General features: G+C 38.2%; 1 protein-coding gene across 7 annotated transcripts in view; it reads left to right on the top strand.

The window, feature by feature from the left end:
- Nucleotides 1–19,600, top strand: part of UBA2 (ubiquitin like modifier activating enzyme 2) — a 40,601-nt gene extending 21,001 nt beyond the window's left edge. For all 7 annotated transcript variants that reach the window (XM_077855545.1, XM_077855577.1, XM_077855565.1 and 4 more), the window contains exons 9-17: nucleotides 1,428–1,527; nucleotides 2,817–2,983; nucleotides 4,658–4,751; nucleotides 4,839–4,951; nucleotides 9,098–9,253; nucleotides 10,765–10,861; nucleotides 15,309–15,414; nucleotides 17,083–17,219; nucleotides 18,742–19,600. In XM_077855545.1, the coding sequence (XP_077711671.1) occupies nucleotides 1,428–1,527; nucleotides 2,817–2,983; nucleotides 4,658–4,751; nucleotides 4,839–4,951; nucleotides 9,098–9,253; nucleotides 10,765–10,861; nucleotides 15,309–15,414; nucleotides 17,083–17,219; nucleotides 18,742–18,923 (1,152 nt within the window). In that variant the 3' untranslated portion in view covers nucleotides 18,924–19,600. The remainder of the gene's footprint in view (nucleotides 1–1,427; nucleotides 1,528–2,816; nucleotides 2,984–4,657; nucleotides 4,752–4,838; nucleotides 4,952–9,097; nucleotides 9,254–10,764; nucleotides 10,862–15,308; nucleotides 15,415–17,082; nucleotides 17,220–18,741) is intronic.
- Nucleotides 19,601–19,970: the final 370 nt, after the last annotated feature.

The raw sequence follows: 19,970 nt of genomic DNA, 5'->3' as shown, positions 1-19,970 counted from the left end.
TAGTTCTGAATTTGGGGGGCACCTGGGTGGCTCAGTTGGTTAAGCAGCTTGATTTTGGCTCAGGTCATAATCTTGGGGTCATCAAATTGAGCCCCACGTCAGGCTCTGGGCACAGCAGGGAGTCTCTTTTGAGATTCTCTCTCCCTCGCGCCTTCCCTTGCTCATGCTCTCTCTCTAAAATAAATAAAATATAAATTTAAAAATGGTTTTGAAAAAAAAATAAAAATAAAAATGGTTTTGAATTTTTTACTAAACTGATTTACATTCATAGCTGATACATATAATAAATGTATGAGTAAATCATCTGACAGTAGAAAATTCAGCTGAGGAAAAAATAAATATTCGAAAATCACCTGAAATTCCACCACAGGATAGTGCCATTGTTGTGATAGTCTCTTAGGCTACATGTAATAATGTTTATAATGTATTTTTTTTTTAATTTTATTTATTTATTTATTTATTTATTTATTTGTTTATTTATTTATTTATTTATTTATTTATTTATTTATGATAGTCGAGAGAGAGAGAGAGAGGCAGAGGGAGAAGCAGGCTCCATGCACTGGGAGCCCGATGTGGGATTCGATCCCGGGTCTCCAGGATCACGCCCTGGGCTAAAGGCAGGCGCTAAACCGCTGAGCCACCCAGGGATCCCCTGTATTTTGTTTTTGAAAGAGTGCATTTGTGAGCCAGGAGGAGAGAGAGAGAATCTTAAGGAGGCTTCATGCCCAGCGTAGAGCCTCAGGGCTCGATCTCATGACCCTGAGACCATGACTTGAGCCAAAATCAGGAGTCGGACACTTAACCGACTGAGCCACCCAGACACTTCTATAATGTTTTTGAAAAAAAATTGTTTTGGTTTTGGGATTTGCGGGGGAAGACTGGGGGTCACAAGGGCAGACCACATTTCAAAGATGTTACAGATGGTTAAATTCTGGTTTTTCTACTTTTAAAATGTGTATGCGTTATTGCTATACCTTGAATTTGGAGTTAACTAGTTAAAACTGGTCTCTCTGAGCTCAGTGATTTTATTCAGTTCTTGTGGAAATGATGTATATTTATTTAGCTTTGGGATTGGTGTGATTTTGCTTTAGATTGATCTTTAGAACGTTAGAGGTGTGTTTTGGAGAGGTGAGTTGGGAGGGCAGGAGCCATGAGCACTATTCATAGTTCCCTTACTCTGTTTTCCTCAGCATTTCTGCTTTCACTGTTTCAAATGCAGGTGTTCTGTGTGATATTTCTTTTTACAGAAGGTTTAAGTTTTGTGGGGTTTTTTCTTTTAGAAATTGCTAATCTGCTGGTATATGATGTGTCTTTAAGATTTTATGGTATATTATAGTAAACCAGCAGTGAAATTTTTGTTATATTTTATCAACATGGGGACTGTAGGATTTGTGGGATTTTAACTTTTTTTTTTTTTTTTTTTTAAGCTTTTTAAAGATGATATCCGGTATCTGTTGACAATGGATAAACTGTGGCGGAAAAGGAAACCTCCAGTTCCATTGGATTGGGCTGAAGTACAAAGTCAAGGTAAAGAATACATTTATGGGTTGCCAGGCAGGCTTTTTCAGGGAAGCATCTGGCTCTTGACCTCATGGTTGTGAGCTCAAGCCCCACATTAGGTGTAGAGATTACATATTGCATACATACATACATAAATACATGCATATACAAACCAACTTAAAAACTTGTCTTGTGATACCTAAATTGGAAATTCTCTCACCTAAAATCTTTAAATAACACTGAATTTCGTGGTAACAAATTCAAACAGTTTAGAAATATGTGAAGAAGAAAGATCACTGCAAATCTTGCCACCTAGAGAAATAGCCACTATTAACATTTAGGGAACGTCTTGGTAGTCAACTGTGCATAGAAACAAAGGGCATTTGTTTATGCACTTACGTAAATGGAATCATACTATTTGTATATTCTTACTGCTCTTTCTAGTCAATATTATTTAGCTCCTTATTGGATGACCTTTATTTGTTTCATATTTTCCCTGAAATAAGGTGTTAAGATACATTGTGATAAGAATACATGCACCTACATCTTTGTACCTTTGTGTGTGTATCTTTTGAAGATTTAATTTGAGGACATACTTGTAACTTTGAAGTGAGGAAAAGCACTGTGAAAGTGAAGTTTTGTTTATCCTGCTGCCTCTTCCACATATTGTATCTGTGCTTTATCTGAATTATATTTCAGTTAATTTATGCAAAGTAGTGGTCAGTATATTGAAACTTAAAGGGTCCCAGGAGATTTGGGGTGTCAGTTTGGAGCAGTTCTCTACACTAATGAATAGATGTCTTCACAGACCAAACGATAGCTTCCATTTAACTGAGTGCTAATTATGTGTTGGGCATAATGCTTATCATCTTATTGACAGTGTATCTTTGAATTCCCCAATAACTTTATGAGGTCCCTCACTATTAGCAATTTCATTGCACAGACTTTTGTAGCATTCTGATAATTATTTGTTTTGTTTTGTTGAGAGATTTGATTTTTATTCCATGTTTCTCTTTTTTTTTTTTTTTAAGATTTTATTTATTTATTCATGAGAGAGAGAGAGAGGCAGAGACACACAGAGGCAGAGGGAGAAGCAGGCTCCATACAGGGAGCCTGATGTGGGACTCAATCCTGGGTCTCCAGGATCATGCCCTTGGCTGAAGGCGGCGCTAAACCGCTGAGCCACTGGGCTGCCCTGATAATTATTTTAATGGAATTTGTTTCGTTTTGATTTTCTTACTGGTCAAGCATTGAATTGTTAAATAAAATAGAGGAATGATGTTTAAAAGTGAAATTTCTAACATTTTTTCCCTTAGGCGAAGAAACCAATGCATCAGATCAACAAAATGAACCTCAGTTAGGTCTGAAAGACCAGCAGGTTCTAGATGTAAAGAGCTATGCCTGTCTTTTTTCAAAGAGCATTGAGACTTTGAGAGTTCATTTAGCAGAAAAAGGGGATGGAGCTGAGCTCATATGGGACAAGGTTCGTTTTGAAAATATGTGGCAATTCTGTTATCACTTGGATATTTATAGTTCTTGGACTGTAACCAGAAACAAGTGGTTTTTTGAGTATCATTTATTCTACCAGAATTTGAGGACATAATGATGATGTTGCTTAGGTGTTTTCATTTCTAATTACTACATTGAACTATGAATTTTCTGTATGTGAATTCAAGTATCAAGTAATACAAAACTTCATTTTAGATTCTGGTAGTGTATGTGTGGTTTGTAATTATGTTGACTGGAGAAATGTGATTTCATTGGAGTAAAATGTTTCAATGACTTAAAAAATTATTTGTGTAATACAGATTTGTTCATAGAAATCATAAAATTCTTTTGGAGACAACAGCTCTTGGGCCTAATTTAACCTTGAAAGTAATAAAATTGCCTTTCTATTGAAATACAGTGAAAGATCTGAGACTTCTAAATACAGAGTTGATCTTATTTTTAATAGTAATCAGTTTTCTGTGTCTAAAAGGGATTTATATGTGATGGCAGAAATTTGTCATGAGTTGTAAGGGGAGAAGTTTGGTCAGTATTACTTAGTAATTTTGTGCAAATTTTGAAACTGAATTAGACATCTAAAATGAAACTAGTAAGTTTATATTTAGGTGATTCTCATAAACATTCGTTTATGAGTTTATATTGCATAAACAGGTTTATATTATATTAAGGGCTTATATTGTATAAAGATTACTTTATAAATATATATTTTCATTGTTACGATTATAATAGTGGTTCGGGACATTTTTATCCCTGAAACCTTGAAACTGAGAGTTGTTACCCTCTGATTAAAATCTATACCTATTGGGTATGGTGAGCCAGCTGCCTAGGAAAGTACCTGATGTGTACACTGTGTTGTGTACTGTTAAATAATCATACTTCATCACAGTCTTATGAACTATTTATATAATTGTCCCTACTTAATAGTTAAGGAATTATGAGTTTTAAGGAATTTCATTTACCTGAGGTTAGTCAGTAAATAGAGATCTCCCATCCTGTCAGTTTTTTCTCTTCTATACTTAGGTGCTTCTGAATTATAGGCTAAGATAGTATGTTCTCAGTGAAGCAGGAAACCTTGCTGAAATCTAAAGAGACCAAGATATAGTCTCAAAAAGAATATAAATTGTCAAGGGAAAATTTTTGTTGTATTGCCATATGTGAAAAGAAACGTTGAATACAGGACACTGGTGTATCTAAGGGAATTTGGAGAAAGAAAACCGAAAGGTGTAGTCCAGATAATTTGAGTCTTTAATGAAGCCCTTTTCTCTAAAAAGTCTATCTCACTGATGTTATTGAACAACTTTTCATTACTGACTGATGGACTCAGAAAAGAATCACCACCATCAGTGAATGAAATTGGTGTTCCGGTCTTTATACTTAGTGTCTGCTGCACTAGAAGCTTGGTGGGTCTTGGCATTCTTGTCAGGCTACATTCCTGGATCCAAGAAGCTGATAATGATACCCTGCCCTCTACTCATCCAGTCTCCATGTTACTCTGAGGCTTTACTACAGACTGGCTACTTCCTCAAGGCCATCTCTTATTCTAGTTGACTGTCTACAGTGTTATAAAACATGGGAAAGTACTGTTTTGAAGGTGATACTAATCAAATTAAGTTTGTGGAAAGACTTGTTAAATTGTTTAAATTATCGGCAGGATGATCCATCTGCAATGGATTTTGTCACCTCCGCTGCGAACCTCAGGATGCATATTTTCAGTATGAATATGAAGAGCAGATTTGATATAAAATGTAAGTTGTCTTGTTTTTTGGTTGTATTATCTAAAATTCTGAGTAACTGTTTTTTAACAGTCAAATATATTCATCTTTGTTTTTTAGCAATGGCAGGGAACATTATTCCTGCTATCGCTACTACTAATGCAGTGATTGCTGGGTTAATAGTATTGGAAGGATTGAAGATTTTATCAGGAAAAATAGACCAGTGTAGAACGGTGAGTATATATATTTTCATTTTTTATGCAACATTTTTTATTTTTTAATTTAATTAATTTTAAAAGTAAGCTGCTCAATGTGGAGCTTGAACTCTGGACCCTGAGGTTTAGAGTCATGTGCTCTGCCCGCTGAGCTAGGCAGGCGCCCCTGTCCAACCTTTTTTTCATAGTAGTTTATACTTTGGGGGAAAAAAAACTTACAAATAGCATATTAACTAGATCATTTTAAAAATTAAATCAATGAGCTGAGTGAAGTAAGTCAATCGGAGAAGGACAAACATTATATGTTCTCATTCATTTGGGAAATGTAAATAATAATGAAAGGGAATATAAGGGAAGGGAGAAGAAATGTGTGGGAAATATAAGAAAGGGAGACAGAACATAAAGACTCCTAACTCTGGGAAACGAACTAGGGGTGGTGGAAGGTGAGGAGGGCCGGGGGTGGGGGTGAATGGGTGACGGGCACAGGAGGGGGCACTTGACGGGATGAGCACTGGGTGTTATTCTGTATGTTGGTAAATTGAACACCAATAAAAAATAAATTTATTTTAAAAATTAAATCAATGAAATTGATTAAAGCAGTGGGAAAAACACTGTTTCAGTTACCCCCGTGATTTCATGTGTAAGTAAGCTTCCTGGAAATTACAGCCAAAAAGAAAACATTTGCTCCTCTTATTTTTTCTGAAATAGAAGCAGAAGCTAGTTTGCTTCTAACAGTTGCCTAGTTTTACTGAAGTCTTAGAGGGACTTGTGTGGTTCCTTCTGTTAATTTTTTTTTTAATATTTTTTTCAATTCTAGGAGTTATCTTATGGTTTTAATTTTGTTTTTTCATTTTATAGTACTCTCCTTTTTTGTTCTTGTTTTTCAGTCTCCTTTTTGGTTTTAAATCTAGTTCATGTTCTTTAATAATGTCAGTGTCTGAACTCTATGGGTGAGTCTACTGTCATTTCTGCTAGATCTTACAATATTTTGTTGGCTTATGGTGTATTTTTTTAATCGAATTAGTGTTAATGTGTCTGGTAGTTCTTAAGGACTTATTAAAGGTGTGCTTCTTCAAAGAGGATTTGTGTTTATTTAATAAAATCTTTAAAAAAATAAATAAATAAATTCTTAGCTTTACGGGCAGCCCCAGTGGCGCAGCGGTTTAGCGCTGCCTGCAGCCCGGGGCATGATCCTGGATCAAGTCCCACGTCAGGCTCTCTGCATGATGCCTGCTTCTCCCTCTGCCTGTGTCTCTGTCTCTCTCTCTCTCTCTCTCTTTGTCTCTATGAATGAATAAATAAAATCTTTAAAAAATAAAATAAATTCTTAGCTTTAGTTTTTCAGCTCCTATATCCAGACAGCAAATCTTCATGAGCCTTGTCTTACCATAATGAAATGTGAAGGAAGATAACGTGTCGTTCTTCCCTCCTCTTCCCCCCCTCCCTCCCCTAAGCACCAAGGCCAAAATCTTTTTTTTTTTTTTTTTTCCTATTTTTGTGGGAAAGATGCTTTTATTCTCCACATACCTCCCCTTCCAGGTCCTTGCTCTATGCAGGAGTCTCCTGTTAATTCCTACCTTGCAGAATACTTAGGTGGCTCAGTGGTTGAGCGGCTGGCTTTAGTTCAAGGCGTGATCCCGGGTCTGCGGATCGAGTCCTGCATTAGGCTCCCTGAGAGGAACCTGCTTCTCCCTCTGCCTGTGTCTCTGCTTCTCTCTCTGTATCTCTCATGAATGAATAAATAAAATCTTTAAAAAAAAAAAATTTCCTACATTGCTCGAGGGATGGACTAAGTTTATTTTTTAAAACTAAAGCCACTGGTTATTCTCTCTGGATTCCTGCTTTTACTTTGATTTTGCTTGAAGATAGTTTGCATTCTTACCAGCTGAGCAATTTAAAAAACTGCCTTAAAAAACATTTAGCCAATACTTTTGATCTTGTTTAGGTTCTCCTTTTTACCATAATGTTGAAATGAAAGGACCAATTTATTTTTAGGATTTTCTTTTTTTATTATTATTTTTTATTTTCAGGATTTTCCAAAAACTACCTCCTTTGAAATGGTACTCGTACTTTTCAGTGCCATTATTGATACACTCTTAAAATACCTTTTATTGTTGGGGCACCTGGGTGGCTCAGTCAGTTAAGCATCCAACTCTTAATCTCAGCTCAGGTCTTGATCTCAGGTTGTAAGTTCAAGCCCCATATTGGGTTCCATGCTAGGTCTGGAGCCTACTTAATCCATTTTTGGGATGCCTGGGTGGCTCAGCACTTGAGCGTCTGCCTTTGGCTCAGGGTGTGATCCCGGGATCTGCGATGGAGTCCCACATCGGGCTCCTTACAGGAAGGCTGCTTCTCCTTCTGCCTGTGTCTCTGCCCCCCTTTCTTTCTCTCGCTCTCTCTCTGTGTCTCATGAATAAATAAAATCTTTATAAAATAAAACCTTTTTCTGTTTTCATGAAATTTTGGGACAAAGGAATGCAGAGTCATTGCCAGTCTGTCATCTTGATTTGATTTGCTGTTTAAATCTTCTTTGACTGTCCTACTATTTTTAATTTTTAAGAACTTCTTGTTTGTTTGGGGTTTTTTTTAGATTTTCTTTATTTATTCATGAAAGACACAGAGAAAGAGAGGCAGAGACACAGGCAGAGGGAGAAGCAGACTCCATGCAAGGAGCTTGACATGGGACTCGATCCCAGGTCTCCAGGATCACACCTTGGGTTGAAGGCAGCACTAAACCGCTGAGGCACCAGGGCTGCCAGAACTTCGTGTTTTAATTTCCAACAGCCTGAGTTTGTCCTGTGGCTACAGAATACATCACTTGGAGCTGATAGACAATATTAATTAATGAATTTATTAAAATGTCTGTTACCTGTGACATCCTTCTTGTTTCTTTACCTACTCAGCTTTGTCCCTCTCTTGGGTTGATGATGTTTATGTCTGCATTTTTGGTTCACATTTATAAACTGAATTTTAGGATGGCATAATAGTCTTAGCCTGTTAATAGTGTTAGCATTTGTTTTCATGACTGTTGATTTCCCTTAGTACAGTTACCTTCCCAGTGAAACCTAAGATCAAACAAATCTATTCCTCCATTGAACCAATACAGTGACAGACTGTTAGCACTACTGTTAACAGGAGCCCTCCTCCCAGCAATAACTGCTTCCTACAGGATTTACTTCATTAAGCTTGGGGGATCCATGGGGTTCCTCTTCAGAATTAGTTCATCTTAGCAAGTGCCACTCTTAACATGGTCATCACAAGATGAAAATTTATATATCTGCTTCTAGTGGTGTTCTCACATTGGTTTGTATTGATCTTGCTAGTATTTACCAAACTTTGTAGTAATATGAGGTGAGGCCTTCTTAAATTCCAGTGCAATTTTTATTTTTTTTAAGGTTTTATTTATTCACGAGAGACACACAGAAAGAGGGGGGGCTGAGACACAGGCAGAGGGAGAAGCAGGCTCCATGCAGGGATCCCAATGTGGGACTCGATCCCTGGTCTCCAGGATCATGACTTGAGCCAAAGGCAGACGCTCAACCTCTGAGCCACCCAGGTGTCCCTTGGTGCAATTTTTAAAATTTGCATTGGCTTTTATTTTTTTGTTTGGGTACTAGGCAGGACGGAAGGTGGTAAATAGATGCTAATACTGCCTGAAGTACATTTTTTTTCCTCATAATTATATAAACATTACTATTGTAGTTATCATAGACAAGTTGAAAAGAAAGGCAGTATATTGGTTCCATACATCTATGAAGGTGTCATCATTAATTGGAGAAATTAATATATGTTGCTGTTATTGAGAAGTTGGCTTAAAATTGATAACCACTAGGAAGACACTCAAAAGCTTATTTAAGATCAGAGAGGAGTACAGCTAGGCCCTTACTTGGCTAAATTAGTTTGTAGAATAGTTCAGAGTCTTGAGCACAAGATTTCTTTTCAGTAAGCATAGCCTTTGACGTGGTAGCTAATTGGAAAAGTTGGAAAATCAATCTCTTAAGAAGGTCTTGGTCTTCCTTATGTTTTTTGCCATCTAGAAGGGAATATTTAAGTCATTTTTTATTGTCTCTACAGTAAACAAGATGGTAGACTTTCAGTTGTATGATATATAAAATTGTAACTCAGATTTATGGATTCTGCTTGTATTTTTTTTCTCCTTCAAAGATTTTTTTGAATAAACAACCAAACCCAAGAAAGAAGCTTCTTGTGCCTTGTGCACTGGATCGTCCCAACCCTAATTGTTACGTATGTGCCAGCAAGCCAGAGGTGACTGTTCGACTGAATGTCCACAAAGTGACTGTTCTCACATTACAGGATAAGGTAAGTGCAGACACTGGTTCTCTTCCACAAAGTATGTTCATTTTTCTTTCCTAAAAACAGAAAACCCAGGTTCCCTTCTGCTTTATAGTGTTGGTGTGATAAACTAAAAGCCACATAATTACTCGAAAGATACTGACTACTAAAGTGCGTTGCTCTGATATTCTAGGTTGCTTTACTATCTGAGTTCCTGCTGGTTTTTTGTCTGTGGTTCCAGAGTATGTGCCTCACATGCCAGAAGGGAGTAGATGAATTTGGATGGAATATGCACCATAGGTGGTACAGAGGTGATACAAATTCTTGGCAAACAAGAGACAATTATGTTCCCAGATAGTGTGTAAATTCTCTGTTCTCTGACAAGCAGTATCCTTAAATGGTCTGGTGATCATCCTGATTCTGGTGTGTTAAGTTGGCCTCTTACAGAATTCTGCATTTGTGTACCCGGATTCACCATTTGAGCTCTGGAGTGAGGAAAATGGAAGTTTAGGATTAGGTCTGGTCCTTAGGTTTCTCCTAAATGGGCTAGACGTAGTTTCTTTAATGGCCCAAATGGGTGCCACTTCCCACTTTGGGGATTACTTCAGATTGTTCTCTGATAACATCCATCATCGTGTTTCATATTTATATGACACAGGTGCAGTAGACTCTTGTGGCCCAGTTCTCCCAGAACTGATTAAATGGGACAGATTGATTTGTGCTTGTGTTTTGATGGAGAAGCATGCCCCACCTACTTTCTTAGAAAATAATTGTAGTTTGTATGTACTCATTCTTGAGCTTAAAAGCAATCCCACTATTTGTAGGATAATCAGACCTTTAGAGAATTCGTCCTTTTTTTTAAGAACAGGTAGGATTTTACAGATGATTATCACTCCTGTCTTGAAATTTAAAGAGAGATGGAGGGACACTTGGGTGGCTCAGAGGTTGAGCGTCTGCCTTTGGCTCAGGACGTGATCCCAGTCCAGGGCAAGTCCCGCCTAGGGCTCCCTGTGAGGAACCTGCTTCCCCCTCTGTCTATGTCTCCGCCTCTCTCTCTGTCTGGGTGTTTCGTGAATAAATAAAATCTTTAAAAATGAATGAACGAATGAATGAATTTGAGATGGAACTTGGGAAACGGAATACTATCAAGTATCAGTTTTTTTTATAAATTTTCCATCTACAAAACGTGCAAATACAGGATTGGTATAGAGACTAAGTGTCTAGCTCAGTACCTGATCTGTAGGGAAGGACAAAATACGAAGGGCCAATCAAGAGTTCACAACTGCCCATTTGGAGCAAGTTTTATCTGAACTTTATCAGTGGTCAAATGTGGAGGTAGAAGGTAGGCAAACATGGGCATGAAGTAATTGGGTGAATTTCTAGTGCTTTCCTGCATGCCCTGGGGTATCTTAAAGAACACCTTTGCCCCTTTCAATGGAAGGGGAAAGTAAGAGCCTTTGTGGAAAAAATGTCAGTTTTTTGTTTTTTTATGATTTTTAGCTATATATATTAATATTTTGAATCTTTTTTCTTTATAGATAGTGAAAGAAAAATTTGCTATGGTAGCACCAGATGTCCAAATTGAAGATGGGAAAGGAACAATCCTAATATCTTCAGAAGAGGGAGAGACAGAAGGTATTAATACATTGCGTTTATTCACTCCCCTCATTGGATGGAAACTGTGTACATGAAGAAGTAACATTAGTTTGTCTGTTTACGGTACACATTACTTGATATCACAGCTGAAAGGGGCAATATTTGGTCATGGAAGTGCTCTTCCAAGGTGGCACTGCCTTGCTGGGATCACCACATTTTCAGATTTGAGGACTCCCATGTTGTCCGGGTATCTCAGAGACTGTCAGGAACCCCGTGAATGGTTAGGTTTATAGTGACCATGAACAAGGAACCATCTTGCCTGTCTCATGGATCCTGGGAGCTAAATTAGTAATGTGAAGATTGCTCTGGCTATTAAGGTAGGAAGGATAATTTAATGCTATTAGGTGTTTTGTCCAAGAGCAGAGAAGCCTTCATAGCCCGCTATAGAGCAGAAAGTAATGCTGAAAGTCCGTGCCCACTTTTGTTTTAGGCTTTCTTTTTCAAAAGTTCAGGCAGGTCGGGGCACTTAGGTGGCGTGGTCTGTTAAGTGTCTAGTTCTTGTTTTTGGCTCAGGTCATGATCCTGGGGTTGAGGGATCGAGCCTGAGATTATGGGATCCAGCCCTGTATCAGGCTCTGTACTCAGCAGAGTCAGCTTGGGATTCTCTCTCCCTCTGCCCCTCCCACTTGTGTTCTCTGTCTCTCTAAAATAAATAAATAAATTTTCAAAAAAAAAAAAAAACTAGTTTAAACAGGTCATCCTGTTTAATGCATTTGTTGTACAAAGTGCGATGCATTTGATTCTGTTTAAGCTTAGAACTGATAATAATTGGGGATCCCTGGGTGGCTCAGCGGTTTAGTGCCTGCCTTTGGTATAGGGTGTGATCCTGGAGTCCCGGGACCAAGTCCCACATCCAGCTCCCTGCATGGAGCCTGCTTCTCCATCTGCCTGTGTCTCTACCTCTCTCTCTCTCTCTCTCTCTCTCTCTTTCTATGTGTGTCTCATGAATAAATAAATAAAATCTTAAAAAAAAAAAAAAAAGAAAAGAACTGATAATAATTATGTCCCCTTCAGACTGCACTGGTCACTTTGATTAGACTTAGCCTAAGTTCCCTTACCTTTTCGGTCACTTTAGCAGCTCATTTCCTTGGGCTACCACTTGAGTTGATTTCACCACATCCACAATTTTATCAGTGTACCATTACTTTGAAAATCTGGGTGTTTTCCCCAAACGTGTGATGTGTGTATTCACACATTTGTTCATTGATTATTTATTCAGGACAGTTTGCCAGATTCCGATGGGGTTATTCAAATGTCGAGCCTTTACATTAAAACTTAGTGTCAGGATTCTTCTTGACTATAGTTTTTTGTCAAGAACTTGTTCAAGGCCATGTTTTGCATAGGTTTATTCTAAGTATCTGGTTGAATATATTTAACACCGCATTTTAGCCGGCTGTCTTTACTCATAGAAAGTTTGTGACTATTCTCCCCTTGGTTCTCTGGTACTGACCAGCTCTTTCAAGTGCTAGGACTTTAAAGGGTTTTTTTGTTTTTTTTAATCATTTAGAGCACAGCTGGGCAGGTGGGGAGGAACAGACAGAGGTAGTAGAAGGAGAAGCAAAATCCCTGCTGAGCAGGAATCCGGGCATGGGGCTCGATCCCAGGCAAGCCCTTGGGATCATGACCTGAGGCAAAGGCAGATGCTTAACCAACAGCCACCCAAGCACCTTCACAAATGCTAGGACTTTAAAAATGAAAACTGGCCAGGAATCTCAAGTGACTGAACTGGCCCTTCTCCACAAAATACATGTGCTACTGAGGGAGAGAACATATATTCAAATATTTTGTGTCCTTCTGTGTTATAAGTATGGTCCTAGGTGTTTATGATTCAAGAATGAATAAGGAAGACAGTGGTCCCTCTATAGCCTGGAAGGAGAGGAGAGATGATCAAGTGGGTTTAATACAGTCTAACTATAGGAAGAGAGCATATAAGGTAGGAATTGAAGCCTTGTGAGAAGAGGAGAGGGGTCACATGAGAAAGGACTCTGGGTCAGTTCTTAGATGGAAAGGTGCTCTGGGCAGAGAAAGGAATGACTGCATTTGGGCAGAATCGGCAGCCTTTATAAATAAACGTGTGAACTAGTGAAACAATTTTGGAATCGCCAGTTACTTGTTTTACTGGAAAGTAGAGTGCGGTGTGGTTGGCAGTGGTGGCACAGCTGGAGAGCTTCCTGTGCCATGCTGGTGACATTGTTTGCCGTCCTGTCCCCCAGGGCCATGCTCCCACCAGAGTTTATAAGCAGGGAAGTAATGTGTTATAGGAAGAAAAAAATGAAAGTAGTGAGGGATGTTTACTGAGGCAAAAGCAAATGAAAGAGTTGAAATTTACAGTCAGAGTTCAGGGGCCAGATGAGGAGAAATAGCATTGTTGGGCAGATGAGGACTATCACAGGACTCTGGCTTCAGAGATGATATGCTAATTGACCAGAATAGAACGCATAGTAACTGCTTCTCTTTCAGACATGTTGGGTCTGAGGAGTTTGTGTTGAGAGGGGAATGTGTGAAAGGGCTTGAAGATTAAGTCTGGGTAGGAGCTATCATTCTCTGAAGGCGTCTCAGGTAGCTTAAAAAGTTAAAATAAGAAAAATCAATCTGTAGGGGTACCCCACTGACTCAGTAGAGCATGCAGTTCTCAATCTCAGAGTCACGAATTTGAGCCCCACATTAGGCATAGAGTTTACTTAAAAAATCTGTAAAATTAGAAACTCAGTAGTTTCTGGGTTTCAGGGTCAAGTAGGGAGGATTCTTTCTAAGATTTTCCTTATAAGCAACAAAAAAAATAAAGCTATTAGATTATATAGAGAATCACATAAATTTAATGATGGATAACTAGAATTTTTTTATTTTTATTTTTATTTTTTTTAAATTTATTTATGATAGTCACACACACAGACACAGAGAGAGAGAGGCAGAGACATAGGCAGAGGGAGAAGCAGGCTCCATGCACCGGGAGCCTGACGTGGGACTTGATCCCGGGTCTCCAGGATCGCGCCCTGGGCCAAAGGCAGGCGCCAAACTGCTGCGCCACCCAGGGATCCCGATAACTAGAATTTAAAATACAGTCTACTTAGTATGTGCCACACACTACATAGGTCAGCAGGTTCTATACGGTGTGTGTCCTTCACAGAGCAGATGTTTAATAAAGTGCACTCTGGTGATAAGGGGGTGAAATTGAGAGCAAACTGAGGAAGCAGTTTTGTAAATGATACCTGAGTACTTTTACTGGTCCAGGGAGAGGAACATTTGAATAGGCTGGAGAGAAAGGATAATTAAGGCAGAAAGACCCAAGAATAGGGAGGGTGAGGTGGTGGGGACATCAAAAGTTTGGTTCAAGGAATTGTTCTTCATTGAAGTATCTATAAACCATGGAGCAAAGGTTTATTCAGTGCTAGTGGGTGTTAGGGACTGTGCTGCATGAAGCAGAAATATTCACATGAACCAGAAAGGACATGTGGAAGCTGAAACCAGATAGGAGTGATTATTTTTGGGAGGTCCCATAGGCTTGTCGTTGAGAAATGTTGAAAATTCATGTTGAGGGATCCCTGGGTGGCGCAGCGGTTTGGCGCCTGCCTTTGGCCCAGGGCGCGATCCTGGAGACCCGGGATCGAATCCCACGTCGGGCTCCCGGTGCATGGAGCCTGCTTCTCCCTCCTCCTGTGTCTCTGCCTCTCTCTCTCTCTGTGACTATCATAAATAAATAAAAAAAAAAAAAAATTAAAAAAAAAAAAAAGAAAAGAAAATTCATGTTGAGAAATGGAAATCCATTCAAATCAACAAAGTTGTCTCATATTTCTGAATTTTAAAATTTGCTGAAAAGTAGTTTTTTAAGTTGTTGTGGATAACCTCTCTGCAAGTAGACTATATTTTGAACAACACTAAAAGTTGTCTTTGACTCCTCTAGGAGTCCAGAATAATTTGGTTTGAATGGGAGAATGTTGTCAGAACTTCTTACAGTTTGGTTCTTTTGAAGCAGTTTTAGTAGTTGAGTATTCACTCGGGGCTGAATTTTTAAGTGCCTAATATTTTAGTGGATTAGTTTGCTTGGGCCACCATTCAAAAATACACAGAGTGACTTAAATAACAAATTTATTTTCTCATGATGCTGGAGGCTACAGGTTGTAAGATCAAAATGTGCGCAGGTTTGGTTTCTCTTGAGGTCTCCTTGGCTTCTTACAAGGATTCCACTTAGATCGGATTAGGGCCAACCCTTAATAGCCTCATTATAACTTAATTACCTATTCAAAAAGAAGGCACTGTTTCCAAATACTGTCACATTCTGAGGTACTGGGGTTAGGGCTTCAACATCGGAATTTTGAGTGGGTGACACAATTCAGCTTATAATAGGAGTTTAATCTTTTTTAAACTAATGTGACTGCTCCGTGGAAATCTATAACTGAAGTATCTAAATTCCTTTCCAATTTCTTAGCTAATAATCACAAAAAGCTGTCAGAATTTGGAATTAGAAATGGGAGCCGGCTTCAAGCAGATGACTTCCTTCAGGACTACACTTTATTGATCAACATCCTTCATAGGTAGGAACTATTGATATATTTTTAAGTGTAATAAATTATCTGAATATAAAAACGTAAAGTAGAGAAAAAATGTTTTCTTACCGTTAAGCCCTACTCTTCATTTGAAACCACACAATATATTTGCTTATGTTGGCTGCTAAGTTCCCTGATGCTTGACCTATAGAAGAATCTGAGAATTCAGAAACAGAAGGGATAGGCAAAACTAAAATAAAAACTTCAATTATTTTGAAGATTTCTCAGAAGAAAGAAAGAAATCTTTGTCCAGTAAAACAAATATTTCGTTTGTGATCTGTAAGAATAACAAGACATTTTAAGATTATCCTATAGAGATTATTGAATCATTTTTTTTATTTGATTTAATGTCTTGCCCATTTTATAAAAAAGCATTCGTATTCTTGCATTACAGAATGTTTGCATATATATAACACAGTTAAAATACAGATGGTCCTCCATTTTGATGTGGTTAGCTGTTGAATAAGGTGCATTTTTTTTGTGTATGTTCCCGTTGGTACACCTTAACTACACCCTGACTTAGGACTTTTGGATACCATCTAACCAACAGGAAAGGAGTTGCTACCTGCATCCACTTGTTTGGCTAATGTTGCCATCTATGAATTTAAAGAATGTGTAGCTGTTTGGAGGATATCATATTTTATATACTTGGTTTATAAAAAGTATAAATGACAAGAAAGACTGAATGTGAGTTATTGGTAGTAAGTACTGCATTTTACAAAGCTAGGCATGCCTCGTGGCTCAGCTGGTTGAACATCTGCCTTCTGCTTAGGTCATGGTCCCAGGTCCTGGGATTGAGCCCAGCGGGGAGTCTGCTTCTCCTTCTCCCTCTGCCACTCCCCTTGCTTGTGCTCTTTCTCTCTATTAAATAAATAAAAATTTTAAAAGAAAAACGTTTCATAAAGTTAGACAATGGAGTCAAAGACTGATATGGCTTGGGAGTGATCTCTAGCCTCAAACACCATTGGATACCAATGGTGTGCTCGTGTTCAATTATACAAGAAAAAAAACAATGGAAGGACATGTTACAATAAAATGGAAATATATCAGATGGTGTCTAAAGAGGAGGCATAATTAGGGTTTTTTTTTATCATATTTTTTAGCTCTCTGGGAACAGAACCCCCCCTTAAAACATGTAAGTCTTTTGCTTGACTTTCATGCATTAAACTTTCATACATGTTTTTGGGAACTCATTATAAAAGCAGGGTGCTGCCTGTAAAGATGGGGGGGAAACCCAGAGTCCATGTAACCGCCCTATTCCTAAAACACCAAATTACTCTGGTCAAGATCGGAGTGGAATATATAGAATCTTTAAACATAGTAGCCGAAGAAATAATGCCTAAAAGATATATTGGGTTGCGGAGTTCTGAATTTCATTTTCTGCTCTACCAGTAAAAGTTACATAATACTGTTTTAAAAATCTTCTTCTTGATCTGAAGGGGCAATGGTACTGGCCATCTGAGAGTTTTGAATTTCACAAAAATTTGTTAACATGCAGTCTAATTTTTATTTTATTAGCTCTTTGAAAATCAGGATCCGTATATTTGGTGTGTACATAGTACATGCACTTAGAGCTTAACAGTGTCTTTCTGGTGTGCCTTTGCTATCCTCTATAGTCATGGTGGTCCAGTTTTACATTGTGTCATTCTTTTACAGTGAGGACCTAGGGAAGGATATTGAATTTGAAGTTGTTGGTGATGCCCCAGAAAAAGTGGGGCCCAAACAAGCTGAAGATGCTGCCAAAAGCATAACTAATGGCAGTGACGATGGAGCTCAGCCTTCCACGTCCACTGGTGAGTCACGGCCCCAGCCAGCCAGCACTTTAATTACCCACCAAGCAAGCAAGTCATTATGTAGAAACAAATGGATCATTTTACAAATAAGAACATAAAACAAATCCACAGGACTGTTAGAGGTGTGTATTGATTTGGCATTGTTTTAATAGAGCTTTGTATGTATGAACCATGAACATATTTAAGTCTAGGGGAAATTCTTATGGAAAATAGGAACTGTTCTTTTTTGTTAGTGGGTTTTTACAACTGGAAATGTTAATGAGTGTACTAGTGCATGAAGACACTTCATCATTTTTCATAGTAGTAGTTTTGGATTTCGTATGCCTGTTTTATTTAGGGGAAACAAATCGATGCATCTGACTATTTTGAGTGAACAGATGCTGTAAATAGAGAATTAAGCATTTCACAGTTTTCTCGGAACTGTTATGACTTTGGTAAAGTACATCAGAGGCTGTTTCCCTGCACAGTCAGTGCTAGTGCTTGGTGCTTTGCTTTGTGCTCAGATTTGGATGTTTCCTATCGACCTGCATCCCACAGCAGCCTCCTTTCATTCTTTACTCAGGAAATTAAATTTCTACTTCTGTTTCCATTTCTTTAACCCTGTGTCTTTGGTGTTCTTTGGAATATGGTTGTTCTTGGTTCTTATGTTCTCTGAGAACTTTTTAAAGATAGACTTTGAGACTAGCTAGAGTGTAGTCCACCTATGAGCCATGACCTTTCTTCCCCTCCAAAAATAGAAAAAGTCTTTCATTCTCCTGTAAGGAAGGGACTTTGGTAGTTTTTCAGAAACCATAAATTAAAATGTGCATTCACTGATCCCTTACTGTGGGTTGGTTTGGGAGGCTATTGCAATGAGTAAGATAGGTAGGTACTCTGCTTTTGCTTTGGCGGGGATGGAGGATGGGGTGGGGGTGGTTCATGAAACCAACTGTAGTGTAAGGTTAAGAGCATGCACTGTAGAGCCCACTGTGTGGATTTGAGTCCTGGCCTCATCTTCTGCTATTGTATGACCTTGGGCAAGTCAATCTCTGTACGTCAGTTTCCTTTTCTGGAAAACGGATAATAATGTTATCTTCTTTATAGGGTTGTTGTGATGATTAAATGAGTTGTTATATGCAAAGTGCTCAGAACAGTTCCTGGCACATTGTAAGTGCTATATATATGTTGTTGTTGTTGTTGTTTTATTATTATTATTATTACCACCACTACCAGTATTAGGATATGCACCTTCCCCTTTTCTGTTGGAGAAATAGAAACAAGGAGCTATGATAATTTGAGTTCTATAATGCTTGTTACAGTTTTTTTTGTTTAGATTAGAAAACAAGTAGGTGCTTGTTACAGAAAACATTAAAACAGTACAGAGACGTGTAATGTGTAAAGTGAAGATTCCCTACGGGTGGCCTACCATTCTTAAGTTTGGTATATATTAAAAATGCCAGCTTTTCACTTTCATAAAATATTAGTGAATCACTAGTAACTCCCACTCCACTTTTAACCATTTTTCCCTTTTTTCTGAAATAAGCACAAGAGCAAGATGATGTGCTCATAGTTGATTCAGATGAAGAAGGTCCTTCAAATAATGCTGACATCAGTGAAGAAGAGAGAAGTCGCAAGAGGAAATTAGATGAGAAAGAGAATATCAGTGCAAAGAGGTCCCGCACAGAACACACAGAAGAGCTTGATGATGTGATAGCATTAGATTGAACAGCTGCCTCTAAACAGGACCCTCTTACTGCAGTAGGTCATCTGGGCAGATCCAGGTTATTTGTTACGTCCTTTGTTCCAAAGGGAAAAAATTGACACCAGTGACTCGAAGATGATTCTGCTCCTTTGGAAAGCATTCATTTTGCTAGAACAATTAGAAACATTGCGGTATGCGGTATTGAAAGTAGGATTATAGTTTTAAAGCCCTTTGAACAAAGTGTGTGCATAACCAGTCATGAGATGAAACAACACAATGCATGTTGCCTTTTTAATGTAAATACCCTTAGGTATCATTTAACAGTTTTAAAATATTGTGGTTTAGTAAAGTTGATACCTGGTTATAAATATTATGCCTTTATTTTTGGTTAGAAGAAGAATTATTTTTAGCCTAGATCTAACCATTTTTCATACTCTTAACTGACTGAAACAGATTCAAAGAAGTATCAAGTGCTATGCATTGAAACGTGTTTTTAAATGTTACCTGGCACTATGTATATTAATGTAAAACAATGTTAATTTACTCAAGTTTTCAGCTTGTACTGCCTGGTGTGTCTGTGTAAGAAGCCAATTTTGTGTATTGTTACAGTTTCAGGTTATTTATATTTGATGTTTTGTAGAACTCAAATACGACTATACTGTACTTATGGACCAAATAAATGGCATCTGCATACTTGTTATACATGCCTGCATAGTTCACGTTTCTGCTGCCTTAGTGGGTTTATATATTACTGCAGGCATGCTAAATTCTTTCCTTCTAAAAACTTAACTCCTAATGGATATGAAGGTTAAATGATCTCCACTGTTTGCCATAGATGAGTACTTTCTAAAATAAAACTTTAAATGGCAGTGTTGCTTTTTAGGTTTGGATTGTAAACAACTGGCCTTCTGTTGAGAACATTAAGTGATCTTTGCCCAGCCCCAGGAACTTAGAACCTTGGATTTGAGATTCCAGAGCAGGGGAGAGTCTTCTTCTACAGTCTTCTCTGGGTTGCCCCTCCCCACCCCACCCCCACCCCCAATTCATCAGAGTCCCTTCTTGAGTGTGTA

The sequence above is a fragment of the Canis aureus genome, chromosome 1, assembly GCF_053574225.1.
Source record: "Canis aureus isolate CA01 chromosome 1, VMU_Caureus_v.1.0, whole genome shotgun sequence".
Lineage (NCBI taxonomy): Eukaryota > Metazoa > Chordata > Mammalia > Carnivora > Canidae > Canis > Canis aureus.
The sequence above is the reverse complement of the archived record's forward strand: the minus strand, read 5'-3'. Positions and strand labels throughout refer to the sequence as shown.